We start from the raw sequence: 15,295 nt of genomic DNA on the forward strand, positions 1-15,295 counted from the left end.
ACACACACACACACACACACACACACACACACACACACACACACACACACACCTGCAGAAAGCCAGTTGCTTTGGAGATGGGGTTGTTGACATTAAAATCTCTGCCACGTCTACCTCTGTAAAGGACCACAGCTTATCTAGTTCACCAGAGCATGAAGCTGTAGTTGTCAGAGACCCTAAAAGCTTTTACCATATCGTAGCTATTTGTAGTTGCAAGGATAGAATATCCACTTTCTACATTCCATTCTTCAAGTCTGAAAATAGACAAACAAGTTGGATAGAAACTCTGCTAAGGCTTGGGGCTCAGGAAAGATCAATGAAATAGAGACAGGACTTAGGTTCCTGTCCTGTTCCTTCTGCATCTGACTCTGGACATTTAATTTCTTTGAGCCTTAGTTTTCTCATGAGGAAAAGGAAGCAACTACTCGATGAAAGGATTCATCTATTTACACAACATTAGAGAGTGAAAAATCTAGTACTAAGAATTTTATAAATTGTTTCAGGATGTTTTCATTGGGAGGGTTATGGACTTAGGCCTGACACAAATCATTCTGGGCGACAATAATAATAATAGACTTTCAGTGAAATAGATAGCCCATTGCATTTCTCCAAATGTATTTCTTGCCTTGAAGCTCTTACATAAATCCCTAATTCCCAAACTGTTTCCAAACCTCCTCCTAGGCACCCATTTAGCTGAATGTTTACACAGCCGTGATTACCCTTTGAGATGCCATAAACTCCACAAAGTCCACGTCTAAGTCCACCTAAAGGTACTTAGGCCTCATTGCCCAGTAGAGCAAAGACTTAGAATGTACACAGTAAAGGTAGTCACGGAACAGTAGATGAATGAAGAGATGACAGATGATGTGAATTTTTAAATTTACCTATTCTAAGTGTACGGGTCAATAAGTTTTGACAAGTATGTAGCATCGTGTAGCCACTATCACAGTAAAGCTATGGAGTATTTCTGTCACTCCAAGAAGTCCCCTCACGTGCCTTTGCAGTTGATCTCCTTCCTGCATCCCAGCTGCTGTTTTGCTTGTCTTTATAGTTTTGCCAGTTCTAGAAGACTGTATAAGTGAAACATCCAATACATAGACTTCTGTGACTGGCTTTTTTCACTTTGCAGAACGCTCTTGAGTCATCCATGCGGTTGCATGTATCAGTAGCTCATTTCTTTTTATTCCTGAGTAGTATTTCATTGTATGGAGATTTTCCAGATTGCTTTCTGTTTGATTTCTGGTTTGATTCCATTGTGGATAGAGAATATTTGTTATATGATTCCAATCCTTTTAAATGTATTAAGATCTGTTTTATGGCCCCAAATATGAGCTAACTTGGTGAATGTTCCATGTGCAGTTGAAAACCTTGTATTTTCTGTTGTTGTTGGGTGGAGTGTTCTATAAATGTCCACTAGGTCAGAGAGTGTTCAGCCTCACTCTGTCCTCACTGATTTCCTGCTTACTTGTTTTATCAATTGCTGAGAGGGGAATTTTGAGATCTATGACTCTCATTGTGGATTTGTCTACTTATCCTTGCAGCTCTGTCAGCTTTGCCTCATGTATTTTGAAACTCTGTTTAGGTGCCTATATTAGCATTGTTATATTTTTTTGAAGAATTTATCCCAAGATAAGTGTTAAAAAAAATAACTCTTTTTGTGTCTGCCTGCTTGAATGGATACAGAGAGGTCCTCGCTCTCATAGATTAATACTGTTTTTTAAGGTTGGGTAGAAAAGTTAGAGGGCCGATGGGGAGAGCCTGGAGGAGGAAGATGCTGACAGTCCTTAAGACGTTCCAAATGGCTGGCCACGGAAGACCTCACGGCCTAAATCCAACACACCGGTCTCCCCTTCCTTTCACAGCCACGCACAGGGCCAAGCATAGCAAGGGCCGCGATGGCTGAGGTGCCTGATGCTTTTAAGTGAGAAGGCTGAACTTTACAGTCTGATGATTAGTTTTCACCCGTCCGTGGGGCCCTATTTTTAGTTTAGATGTAAATTGCTTTATGAGCTAATATGTCTGTACATTTTAATGACATGCCTCTGCCCCAGTTCACTCCTTGTCCTGGCTACACCACTTTCCACGGAACTGCAGAAGCCACCCTGTCGTGGGCCAGGGACTTCCAACCCTGGGCTTGTCCTCTTGGCTGAGAAGGTCCTAGGTTCCCAGCCCAAGTGTTGACAAGAAGGTGCAGATGGTCCTTCCTTCTGTCCTGAGCGTTCCCAGATGCTTCCTATCGAATATATCATGAGCTCAGAGACAGAACATCAGGGACAATGTGGGTTACCCACACCTTTGGGCTCTTCACTCTAAAATAGCAAAAGGGATATGTGGAGTCCAGTGCAGGAAGTATCTCCAAGGAAAACCAGCCCATGGCCATCTTAGTTCCCAGCCCAGGTTCTATAAATGTTGTCCTGTGAGGGTATAAAGGTGTTCCCAGGGGAAAATAAAAAAAACATTTCTTAGAAGAAAGAAGGAAAGAAGGAAGGCAGGAAGGAGGAAAGAAAGACACATGGCTCTAGCCAAGATTCTTAAAGCCCAGAGTTTATTTCCTAGAGTCTCAGAAACCAATACATGTGTCCCCAGACCCGAGATCTTAGCAAATTTCTCATGAATCCAAGATTCAGTCCCCTTGAAAAATATTAATATTTTCTTAAACTGGGATGAACAATAGCCAACGTTCCAAGGAAAAGCAGGTGTGTGGAGCTCTGGGTCCCCACGAGCTGTCACACGCAAAAAGATAAAATAATTTTCATGCAAATAACCTTTGAGACCAAATCACTCACTCGGATCTTAAGGGCAAATATCAGCTCCAGCTGCCACTAGGGACTGAGAGGTGAGAGATGCCTGAGGCTATAGGTCCAGAAAGCTTCTTTTCTGAGCAAGATTAATTCCACAAGGTATCACAGCACGTTTTAAAAAGTAAAGCAGGAGACCAAGAATATGATTTCCCATGAGTGTGACTATAGGTCCTGTGTTCTTTGAAATGATCTATTTAATTTTCCAAAACAAACTGAAATGAATGAAAACTTAACTATGTTCTCTAAATTGAATTGAGGGATTCAGGGTGTCAAATTATTTTCAAATAGAAACCCCTACTGAGAGCAATTGCTTGTGTTTTACAAATTAGGAGAGTCAAGCTTATGAATCGAATCGCTGATAAGCCAGGCACCCTGACTATGCTGGAATTTCACTTGGTAAAAATAGACAACAAATCAGCACTCAGGACTAGCCTACATTTACTGCATAACATTGTCCAGTACTTAATAGTCCCAGAAATTATAAGAAGTTCTGATAATGAAATGCAGGCATTTTTACATAGAAAAAATTTTGGAGTAAGGTTTTCACTTAAAGAAGTCAGTTTTGGGCTTCCCTGCTGGCGCAGTGGTTGAGAGTCCGCCAGCCAATGCAGGGGACGCGGGTTCATGCCCCAGTCCGGGAAGATCCCACATGCGAGCGGCTGGGCCAGGGAGCCATGGCCGCTGAGCCTGCGCATCCAGAGCCTGTGCTCCGCAACAGGAGAGGCCACAACAGTGAGAGGCCCGCGTACCGCAAAAAAAAAAAAAAAAAAAAGTCAGTTTTAATGAGACTATTAGATGAATATTATTAATGCTTTTTCATTTGTATCCTGCAACTGCAATTTTCTCTTTCTGGGTTTTTTTTTTTTTTTTTCCTGTTGGGAAAGCGACATCCTAATAACTGTCAATTTGAGGACTTTTCTAGAAGGGCCAAAAAAAAAAATTCTATACTGAAACTGTAGGCTATATTTCTCAGGATCAAATAGCTTCCTTAGTAAAAGTCACTTTAATAGGAAGCTAAACTGGATGTATCTGTTTTAAAGAAATGTAATGTAAATTGTCTGTGAGCAGGGTAATGAATTCATTTCCCCTGGCAACCTGCACCCACAGCTCTACGATTCCTGAAAACAGTAACGCAGGCACTGGGGAGAGCTCTCTGGGGGAGTTGTTATGACATAGCTAGTTGGGTTTTGCTTCCCATATTTTTTAAATGTTTATTATTCTAAGACTCTTGTTAGTGTTGTACATCCTGTGGATTTTTTTCTGTCTTTATTTATGTATCTCAGTGATTTCCAGGCCTTTTCCCCACTACAACCAACAAAGCAAAGAAGGAATCCACCATCGTGAGAAACCAGTGCCACGTGGTAATGACTGTAACTAATGGGCAAGGTCTTTGACAGAGATTCTCTCATTTAAACCTCACAACAACCCTGCACAGTAAGAATTGTTAAACCTCCTCATTTTTTAGTGGAGGATTATAGGGGATGAGTGACCTGCTCCAAATCATGGAGCAGCTGGGAGCTTGGTGCCCGGTGACCCCTTGTCCACCACCATGGAGTGTGTGCGTGCAGCAGAATGGAGGCCGTGCCCATATCTAGGAAAAGTGGGTGAATCCCCACTTTACCTGGGTTGATGTGATTGAGGCAAAAATAGTGTGACCAAGGGTTCTCTGCATTGACTCACCACTCATGACACATGGGCATAGAGAGGTCGGTTCTTGGCCTCCACTGCCTGCAGTGATGTGCGCATACATTGCAAATGAGTGCACCAGTCCTTCAGCTGCACCCAGGCTGCTGACCCACCTGCCTCCCTGTCTCTTCCTGGGGTGGTGTCAGCCTGTGCCCTGAGTCTCGCATGCTCAGCAGCACTCGCTGCCTCTTTTCTCCTTGGGTTTATGGTCTCAGCATAACCCACAGCGTTACTCTGAGCCAATTGCTCAGCCATCCCATGCTTTCTTGTCCATGAATTGGGCACAGCAATACCATCAGCCTCCCATGGCTCTCGAAAACCTGTTTGACTGTTTCCCCCCACACAAGGCAAAGAAGTCCCGTTTGTGAGGAATTAATGATCTAATTAGCATCCTTTGTAATTCTCTTCTCCTTTCAGGAAGGCTGAGAACACACACACTCTGTGCCGGACACACAATGTCAGGTCCATGCCTGAGAAGAGGGCTGCCTATAGGTTTATTTTTTTATTTTTTTGCGGTACGCCGGCCTCTCACTGCTGTGGCCTCTCCCGTTGCGGAGCACAGGCTCCGGACGCGCAGGCTCAGCGGCCATGGCTCACGGGCCCAGCTGCTCCGCGACATGTGGGATCTTCCCAGACCGGGGCACGAACCTGTGTCCCCTGCATCGGCAGGCGGACTCTCAACCACTGCGCCACCAGGGAAGCCCTGCCTGTAGGTTTTTGCAGAACTGTGATATCAGCATTTTCACTTCTCCTTCCTGCTCCCCACCGACCCCATCAATTCCTAGACACCATGTTTGAAACAGACCACAGAGAGTACACCACACATCTTCCTCCAGGTTAAGAAAAAGTGAGTGAGTTTAATTTCTTCTCGTTTCATAGTCCTGGTTTCTGATCTTCCCTAATTTAGCAAGAGGGAGACAGCTAATGGCAACGAAGCCCCGAGATCAACTCCCTTCATCCATCCCTTCCATCCCTCAGTGTGCAGAACTGTAAATTCTCCCAAGGGCAAAAAATGCTCTTTAGTGAATGTTTTCCTTCCAGGGCTCATTTGGTGGAGCGAGGGGTACCTCTTTTCTCCTTCCTCTGGCATCTGTGGAGAGCGTGCTGTATTGTCACAGCTCTGTGCTGCATTCCTAACATAACTTGATTGCTCTGCCACTGAGCAGAGATGACTGCATTCCTGTGAAAGAACTGCCCATGATGGACCTGCCCAACCGAGTTTCCAGGGCTTAGACCCTTGGCTGTGAGTCACAGACCATGCCCCAGTCACTTCTCAGGCACTGATGACTGGCCCATACTCTCTTTTCCAGTCTGGAATCCATAATGCTTAAGCTGTCCAAGGGCCTGAGGTTCACGAATGCTAAGCAGGGAGCAGGCCAATGCTTGGGTTGAATCTTTCTGAATAAACCTTCTACCCTTGACCTTGGCGTTCCTCCTTACACCTGTTTCCAGCAACTGGCTCTGATTCTCTGACCCAGCCCAGCAGGTGCAGGACAAACATTGGTGGTCGCCCACTCAGTGGCCTCAATCTAGCTTTACCCTTCTCACCCACATTCCTTTAAGGCAAATGGCTTTCACTGTGGATGCTCAAGGCTTCTTTTGGATTGACCTAGAAAGACTGGCATTTAACATGCATGGTAACCAGATCCTTCCGTCAGGTTGAATTTGTGATTGGCATTCACGGCGGCAGAGAGGAGGCGGGGCCCAGGTGTGGGGCTGGACACAGTTTCCTCACTGCCCCCAGCACCTCCTTCCATGCTGGGCATGTGGCTGACATGTCCACAACAGCCCAGCCCTCAGGGTGAGGCAGGGCCATTTCTAGGTAAAATGGTATCTGGCAGGGGTGGACCTGGAGCCATCAGCTCCATTAATGTCTCAGTTGCAATTCAGTTTGTCCAATCAGTTACTATCACTTGGATAAGCCTGAGGGAATGGAACGCAGGACAGTTACATTGTAATGGATCAGAATCGTGGGTGGTGTACACGATGCTCATTTGGGGAAGGCCTGAGGCTGGCACCTTACAGAGGCCCTGGGAAGCTTAGAGGCAGCCTGAGGGCACTGGTTACTCATCAAAATGACCTGGCACAACTCACTCTTTTATTTGGGGCTAGCAAAAAATAATTCCTCTTATAAATGTAGCTACCCTGTCTTATGCCAGAGTGAATATCAGGAAAGCGTCTGTTTTGTTCAGTCAGTGAATCAAGTGGGCCAAGCCGCATTTAGGTAAAGGGGGCTACTGGTGTTGCCCCCAAGCCCAAACAAGAGCATTTCATCCAAAACGGCACCCAGTTATATCCCCTGCGCTAAGTGTCCAGGGACACATTTGGCCTCAGTGAAACGCCAAAGGCAGTTTCACGCTTTGATTGTCAAGAATATTGCCACAAGAAGCATGTTGGCTTTTTAAAAATATTCATCCCATTTAGCATAAAAATCAAGCCAAAGACTCCGTTGAGTATTATCCTCTCTTTTCTTTGACACCTTCCTACTAAAAACTAACCTTCTGTTAAGATAAGAGCAACAAGCTTGTGTGCCTTTAGAGACCAAGAAGGTACGATTAATGAAAAAACAGGTGAGGTGAGAGGAAAAATGTTGATAGAAGCACAAATATAATACATGATATTGTTTGCTTTCCTCTTAACTTACTTTGAGCGTCGCAACTGTACAAGCACAGTGGCAAATGACCGCTGAAAACAGCCTTGCAGCAGGGGAGGCAAAAGGCAGTGGTGAGCACTGTGGAAAACTCTGTGGGAGAGTGCATCCCAGCCCAAAGTGACCGTGCTGCTCAGCCCTTCCTGTAGGTTCTGGGTTGCTAAATTTCTGCTTTGCCAAGAGGACCTGCTAATCCAGATTTTAATGGGAAATCTCCTAATTAAAAATATTGTTTTTAAAATTGTGGTTAAAAACACATAACATAAGAATGACCACCTTAACCACCATTTTTAAGTGTTCAGTTTAGTAGCACTGAGTAAATTCCCACTATTATGCAACCAACCTCCAGAACTTTTTTATCTTGCAAAACGGAAACTCTACCCGTTAAGCAATACCTTCCCATTGCCCCCTCCCCCTAACCCCTGGCAACAACCATTCTACTTTCTGTTTCTATGAATTTGATGACTTTAGATACCTCATGGTGGGATTGTACTGAATTTGTCTTTTAGTGACTGGCTTATTTCACTTAGCATAATGTCCTCAAAGTTCAGCCATGTTGTAGCATGTGTCAGAATTTCTTTCCTTTTTCAGATGGAGTAATATCCCATTATATGTATACGCCACATTTTGTTTATCTATTTACCCGTTGATGGATACCTGGGTTGCTTTCACCTATTGTGACTAGCGCCACTGGAAACATGGTTGTACAGATATCTGTGTGAGTTCCTGCTTGCAATTCTTACTGGATTGCAGAATCATACGGTAATTCTATGTTTAGTGTTTTGAGGAATCGCTATGCTATGTTACACTGGTTTACATTCCCGCCAACAGTGCACAAGAGTTTCTATTTCTCCACACCCTTGCTCCTAATTTTTTAATGTTTGCAACTAATTCAAGCCTTTTTCAAAATACCATGCACAGTTCAGGCCAAGCAAACACTGGCCATAACCTGGAACTGTCCTATACACAGAGAAAGATATCCACAAGCCTCTGGCAGAATTCATGCTACTTTATCCCCATCAACAAGAAATGGTTCTCGATGACATAACAAGGATGATGTTTACACATCACTCAGCCCTAAGCAACTCTCACCACCTGCTCTTCAGGGCAGGGAAAGGATAGCCTAGCATCAGAATCTGACACTATTTTTTTTCCCCCTTTCAAATGGCATTTGATAGTAACAGGAAATAAATCAAAGGAAAATAAAAGATTGTGTTTCTGAGTGAGTCTGGTTCATGGATACCCAGGATTTCTGGTCAACTTCATGTGAGAAAATGGTCTTTTAAGCAAAGGTATATCATTCCCTTCAGCTAGTCTCCTGTGGATCTTGACTGAACTGGGTCTCCCAGTTGAGATGGAAAATTCTGTCTTCCTGTTCCATTGCCTGGTTTTATTTTATGACTAAAACTCACATTTCTCAACGTATCTGAAGCCCCATGCCGATAGAGCAGTGTTAAATGATGGTTGTAAGTTTGTTCATTTGTTACCTGAGGGAAGTGTGTAAAATTTAGAAATGATATCGGACTAACAATCCTTTCTTCCCCTTGGCACACATCTCAGAATAAACTGGAATGCAGCGCAAACTCAAAAGCAGGTAGTGCTTATGATCAGTGCTTATCATTCTCTGTCCTTTGTTCAGCTTCAATGAGACATCATTATTCCCAAGAAACAGCACTTCCTGTGATGAAGGAGAGCCAGCATTTGGAAAACTATTTAAAGGAATACATATATACAGTTCTCTTGGGGAAGGCTGTAGGGAACATGTCTGCTTACGATTGAATGGGCTGTGCTTATAGAAAGATTTCTAAATTTTTAACTCATTCTTCCTTTATGAGAGAGCCATATATGAAGTCGGGCCACGTGGAGGCACACTGGACTGGGTGATGAGTAACCATGATTACAGCATATGCCACAGGAACTAAAACTTATACATGATGTCCAGTTCTGCAAAGATGAGCATCACAAATACTACTGTCTTTCTTTACTGGGGCATCTTGGCTGTTGTATATCATTCCTCACAAACAGTCCCCAGGTGTCTCTGCAGAGGAGCCTCTTTGCTAATATGAGAAGAAAAGGAAGGAAGGAAGGGAGGGAAGGAGGGAGGGAGGGAGGGAGGAAGGAAGGAAGGAAGAAAGGGAGGGAGGGAGGGAAGGAAGGGAAGGAGGGAGGGAGAGAGGGAGGGAGGAAGGAAGGAAGGAAGAAAGGGAGGGAGGGAGGGAAGGAAGGGAAGGAGGGAGGGAGAGAGGGAGGGAGGAAGGAAGGAAGGAAGAAAGGGAGGGAGGGAGGGAAGGAAGGGAAGGAGGGAGGGAGAGAGGGAGGGAGGAAGGAAGGAAGGGAGGAAGGGAGGAAGGGAGGGAGGGAGGAAGGGAGGAAGGAAGGAAGGAAGAAAGGGAGGGAGGGAGGGAAGGAAGGGAAGGAGGGAGGGAGAGAGGGAGGGAGGAAGGAAGGAAGGAAGGAAGGAAGGAAGGGAGGAAGGAAGGGAGGGAGGGAAGGAAGGGAGGAAGGAAGGGAGGGAGGGAAGGAAGGAAGGAAGGAGGGAAGGAAGGGAGGAAGGGAGGAAGGGAGGGAGGGTGGAAGGAAGGAAGGGAGGAAAAGGAAAGGAGGGAGGGAGGAAATGGACATTTATGAAGCAGTTAATATAAGTGAGTCGTGTGCAAAGTGCTTTAGGTGCATTACTTTATTTATTCAGCCCTACAACAACCTTGTGAGATAGGGTGTCACATCTATTTCACAAAAGAGAAAACTAAGGCTCAGAGAGGTTAAGTGACTTGCCCAAGTCATACAGCTAATAAGTTGTTAGTCTGGGATTCAAAACCAGGCTAAGCCTCTTTGCATAAATCTTCCTTGCTGAGATGGTTCGCGGCGGGGTGGTCCTCAGGTTCACATAAATAAGACCAGGGAGACGGTATAATCACCTATAGATACTTAGGATAATCTCCGCTCTTAGCCCCCTGCTCTGGCAGCAGCCTTTCTTCTCTGAAAGATAGCATTGGTCCATATTGTTTGGAATCTAATAACTGACTGAAAACATGAGAGTGTAAAAGTAGCAAACCCAAACTATTTAATACCAAGTTCTGAAGGCTGTGGGGTATTAACAGCTAAAACATTGAAAATGGAAGATAGATTTTAATTTCGAGTATAAAAAAAAAGCACTAAAATATATACAGATTCCAAAAGCAGCCCCAAATGGCTTGCAAGCCACCAGCAGTGTCACAAAGATTCTGTCCCTCTGCAGAAAATACCTTACCCAACTCTAGTTTCACCCTTCAGATACTTCAGAACAACTATCATGGAAGTTTCCTTTAGATTAGAAATTGCCTTCAAGGAAAAGAGGCTACAAAATGAAGCCTGATGGTCTGTTCATCTAGGCAGAATTCACTCTTCACTCATACAGAATGGCCAGAGAAAAGTACTTTACACATTAATGATATGCCTAGATCACTTGGGTTTTTTCAGGATTCGCTAGAGTAAGGTGTCTATGACGGGGAAGAGAAGAATTCAGCACGAATGCATAGGCACCGGCTTCTGTCAGGACGATGTTTATTCCATGTCAACTTCAAGGACATTGAAGTGGCTAACCCATTACCAACAGAATCTAGTAACAGTCTTTTTTAAAAAAAGCCCAATCGGGCTTCCCTGGTGGTGCAGTGGTTGAGAATCTGCCTGCTAATGCAGGGGACACAGGTTCAAGCCCTGGTCCGGGAAGACCCCACATGCCGCAGAGTAACTAGGCCCGTGAGCCACAACTGCTGAGCCTGTGCGTCTGGAGCCTGTGCTCTGCAACAAGAGAGGCCGCGACAGTGAGAGGCCTGCACACCGCTATGAAGAGTGGCCCCCGCTCGCCGCAACTAGAGAAAGCCCTCGCACAGAAATGAAGACCCAACACAGCAAAAATAAATAAGTAAATAAACTCCTACCCCCAACATCTTCTTAAAAAAAAAAAAAAAAGCCCGATCACACTTGATGTCTCAACTATTCCTTTATAGAAATCTACCTGCTTTAGTTTTATTCTACTGTGGCTCGTATGGTATGATGGCCCTTCTTAACTTTCTATCAGCGCACAACATGGCGGGGGAAGGATAATCCTAAAGCCATAAGGACTTGGGAAAATTTTAGTGAACTTGAAACATAAGCACCCAGTATATGCTTAGGGTAAAATCTGGTAAAATGCACGACAAGTACTCTTTTTTCTCTTGAAAATAGTTTGAGTGGCAACAAAACAACATACTTGCTGAAGTTCTGCTTTGCCTGTGCCAGGTATTGTCCATTCATACAGCAGCTTCATAACATCACCCAGGGCTTCTGGGTTGAATGCATGTGCCTACCTCATTGCTTTGGTATCAGTGGCATTTAATCCCATGGGATAACTCTACCAGTGAAGTCATCAGAATGTTAGTCTGTGTTTGGTAGTTCTCTGAGGAAGAGCTGTTTGTGCAGTTTTGAAAAAAATATATATATATATATATATATATATATATATATATATATATATATATTCTTCACAGGCTGGTAGAAATTCTTACTTTAGCAGTGGAGAGATTATAATATGTCATGTGATGTAGTGAAGTCATTTAAATCAGGATTTTATTTATTTTGCAGATTTTTCTAAACCCAAATTCCTACTAGTTTTAATGTTATTTTCATCTCAGTAAATCATGTACAAGTGGACTTTAAAAAAAAGTAGAATAGCCTGTACTGTTTCCCAAGGGGCATGCATTACTGTTGCCCCTTTTTAGATCATGAGTGTGAATTCCCTTCATGGCTCTTGGTCATAGCCAAGATAACCTGAGCTTGCTTTCCATTCCTAACAATAATTATGTCCTATATAATTATTATTATCCTTTCTCCTCAATAGAAAAGTGACTGGATCAACTCAAAAAGGACTGGCCTCTTTTTCCTCTGATGCAGATTTTCTTCTGTTGCAGACTGGATTTGAGGACCCTCCCCTCCAGGGACAGGCTGCAGCTTCAGGGAGTGGGAATGGAGCTGATTCTCAGCCAGCTCGCCATGTCTTCTCCTTTTCCTGGTTGAACTCCCTGAATGAATGATGTTCATTCCAACTGCTGCACCTCTGTCTGCCTGGCTGAGATTCACACAGGCAGCAGGGAACCTAGATAAAACTAATAGTATGCAGGTGATGAAAGGGACCTCTGAACGGGATTTCTACCAAAAATACCCTTTAATTCCAGATGACTTAGCTAACACATTGAGGGAAAACAATGCTTTGAGAAAACAGTTGCAGAAAGCATTGGGAAAAAAGGAACTTGATCTTACGCAAGTCTTTTATTGTGTGGGAAACATTATGAAGGGTTTGTAGGTGTGCTATGTGTGTGTGTGTGTGTGTGTTTCAGTAACAAGTGGCAGGTGTTGAAAAATGTGGGCACTACACTCTCATCTCTAATAGGCTCTGTCTTTTGTTATGAAATCATAGTAGCTCTTATTCTCTTTCCTCTTTAACAGTGCAGGTGGTCAGTGAAATTCAGTGTTAATTCAGAAGTGACTGATTTATCAATATATGGACAAAAGGTAAATCATTGACCAAAGATATGAGATGCTTCACAAAGCTTTCCTCTTTTCCACAATAGATGTCGCTGAATGGATATCCAGAAATGTTCTTTGACTCTGGTGATACTTTCATAGTCCAGAAGGCTAAAGGCCAAGGACATTTCTTGTGACACTTTTCTAATCTTAGTTTTAGATATGCAGATATCAGGCACTTTAACTAAAAAAGACTTTTCAACAGGAACTGTCTATTTTCTTACGTATCCACTGAGGCACCAATCTGCTGAACTGTAGAATAACTGCATGTATTTAAATATATATATACACACACACAATACACATTATACATGTACAAATATATATATATATATGTATTTAAATCATGCTTTATTTGTTCCACCATAATTTTGCCTCCTTCGAAACATAAGTTTAACTTTACTCTGTATGAACTCTTAAATAAATGCCGTTTTTAACAACTTAGTGTTACAATGATTCATTATGTTTTATATCATCTTATTAATCCACTAATCAAGTGAATTTAAAGGGTCTCAAGGGAAGAAGCATCCTCATCCATCCAAATTAATTTTGAAGTATTAAACATTTGATTGAATTTTTAAAGTTATAACTAAACTACCAAAGGCGAGTGCATTGTAAAACTAATTAGGTGTGCTGTTTGATTTCAGATGTGCATAGAGATAGTTTGTATTCCTAAGAATTAAAGTGATTAGGGTTGGCATAGACATACGTGAGGTATTTGCGAAGTTATTAAAGTCAAAATGTGCTTTATAAAAAAAATGTTCCCAAGGGCCATTTTACAGCAACTACATTTAGTTCTTTTAAGTGGAAAGGCTATTAAGTTTCTCCTACTAGAAGACAGCAGTGGAAAATAGCTTAGAAAAAAAGATAATTAATGGTACCAAAGTAATCGTTTGATAAAGTAAGCCTTTCTCATGGGAAAACAATGCAGCCTTTTGGCCCCTAATTGGAGGAAAGCCCCGCCACAGCCCTTGTTCTCTTTTCTTTTCCTCCTTCCCCACTGTCCCCAGTTATTTCACATCTTATAGGTAATCAGGGTTAGATGTTATTTCCATTATGAATCAATCTTCCATTTACAGAATTACCAAGCCTTAGAACTGAAAACAACTTTCCAAATTATTTAACTTAACCTCAGAGGAGTAATCTGAGGTGCAGAGATGAGTCCAAGGTGGTTGCAGTGTAAGCCACTGACATAGGTTCATGTTTTTAGTAGAAAATAAAATGCAAGTTTTGTTTTCTCTTGGGCTGAAGTCAATTTGGAGGAAGTAAGGAGCTCAGGGTATATTCCCCCGTGAGCACTGAAGAGGAAAAATAAAGTCATGATTACCTTTGCAGCTTTTATTAGAAATATAAATATTCAACGTTCTCTTACACAACCAAATTGACCAAGGATTGGAAAGCTGTTTTATTACTGAAACGTTTACAAGGAAAAGTTGGTTCAAAGAGCTTACAGATTTTATCTCACCCACCCAAGAGAATGACATTTTTTTTGGCTCAAACCACAACAAAATCAATTGGGTGACTTCTGTCTGCTTCTTCAAAACATTTCCTCCTGGGTCTATACTCTTTTTAAAACACTGTTAAAGACACCTGGAAATAGAAACTATAAGTACACGGTACAAATCACAGGATGTTGCTGATACTGCACGTGAATACACTTTGTGCATGCTCACTAAGGAGTATGGGCGCTCTTGCTGTACATCCTCTATGTCTCAAGCTATATAAAAATAAACAAACGGTATCAGAGCTATGCTGTGGTACAGAATACTGCATTATTTTTTATTTTTACTTTTTGTGTTAAATGTAGAATCTTTCTGGCCAAACGCACCGTTTCACTTCCCAATAATCTCCATCAGTTTCCTGTTGCTGTGAGCTTGCTGCGCTAACTGCTCAGCCCTGGCCATTTCCAAGACTTCTCGGAGGAGGTGGAAGGTGAGATCCAGGGAGATGGGAGGTTCCTCGGCTCGCCTCTCCCTCTCCGGTGCCTCCTGGCGGCCGCCGAGGGCGTTCTCGGCGCCGCGTTCCACCGGACTCGCAGGGCTGTCGAGCGGGCGCCGGGGCAGCAGCAGCTGCTGCAGCAACGCGCGGAAAAAGTTGGCGGCCACCTCGTCCGGCGAAAGGCGGCTGCCGCTGCTGCCGGCAGGAGGCGAGGAGGCGGCCGAGAGCGGAGCAGCGGGGCTCTTATTGAGGCTACCCAGGCGGAGGAAGTACTCCTCCCCCATGCGGAGCAGGCCGGGCCGAGCCTGCGGCTGCTGAGACTGCGGCGAAGGCTGGAAGAAATCCAGGGGCTGGGGGTGCTGCGAGGCCTGCCGGGCCCCCGCGACGGGCCCCCGGCTAAGGAGGGCCCTGCATGGCGGGCAGGGCAGGAGAGCCACCAGCAGGACGCCCGCGGACACGAGCAGCGGCAGCCGCATGTTAGGGGCGCTAGGTGCGGCACCCAGGTGGGCAGAGGGCGGAACGAGAGAGAAAAAGAGAGAAAGCAAGAGTTGATCAGAGTTGAGCTCAACTGGGAGGTGCACTCGGGGTAGTGGGGGGGCTTCCTACAGGACGACACCCACAGACCTGGCTCGGGGGCTCGGGCGGGCGCTGTCCGCGGTGCTGAAGCTCACAAACTCGGACT

The 15,295-nt window shown here is 44.1% G+C and overlaps 2 protein-coding genes across 4 annotated transcripts in view; one reads left to right on the top strand and one right to left on the bottom strand.

Annotated features, from left to right (window-relative positions):
- Window positions 1–12,406, top strand: part of TRIM55 (tripartite motif containing 55) — a 42,463-nt gene extending 30,057 nt beyond the window's left edge. For 2 of the 3 annotated variants that reach the window (XM_007448473.1, XM_007448474.1), the window contains one exon: window positions 12,063–12,185. In XM_007448473.1, the coding sequence (XP_007448535.1) occupies window positions 12,063–12,185 (123 nt within the window). Of the gene's footprint in view, window positions 1–12,062 lie in introns of all 3 variants that reach the window. The other variant, XM_007448475.1, reaches the window with a different exon arrangement.
- Window positions 12,407–14,507: 2,101 nt separating this feature from the next.
- On the bottom strand, window positions 14,508–15,089 carry CRH (corticotropin releasing hormone). The gene has a single exon (XM_007448476.1). It carries the CDS (start codon window positions 15,087–15,089, stop codon window positions 14,508–14,510), a length of 582 nt encoding a protein of 193 aa, XP_007448538.1.
- Between the last annotated feature and the right edge of the window lie 206 nt (window positions 15,090–15,295).

The sequence above is a fragment of the Lipotes vexillifer genome, unplaced genomic scaffold (assembly GCF_000442215.2).
Source record: "Lipotes vexillifer unplaced genomic scaffold, Lipotes_vexillifer_v1.1 scaffold815, whole genome shotgun sequence".
Taxonomy (NCBI): Eukaryota; Metazoa; Chordata; class Mammalia; order Artiodactyla; family Lipotidae; genus Lipotes; species Lipotes vexillifer.

Coding starts and splice junctions, on each gene's coding strand:
- CRH (XM_007448476.1), bottom strand. CDS start 15,089: ATGCGGCTGCCGCTGCTCGTGTCCGCGGGCGTCCTGCTGGTGGCTCTC.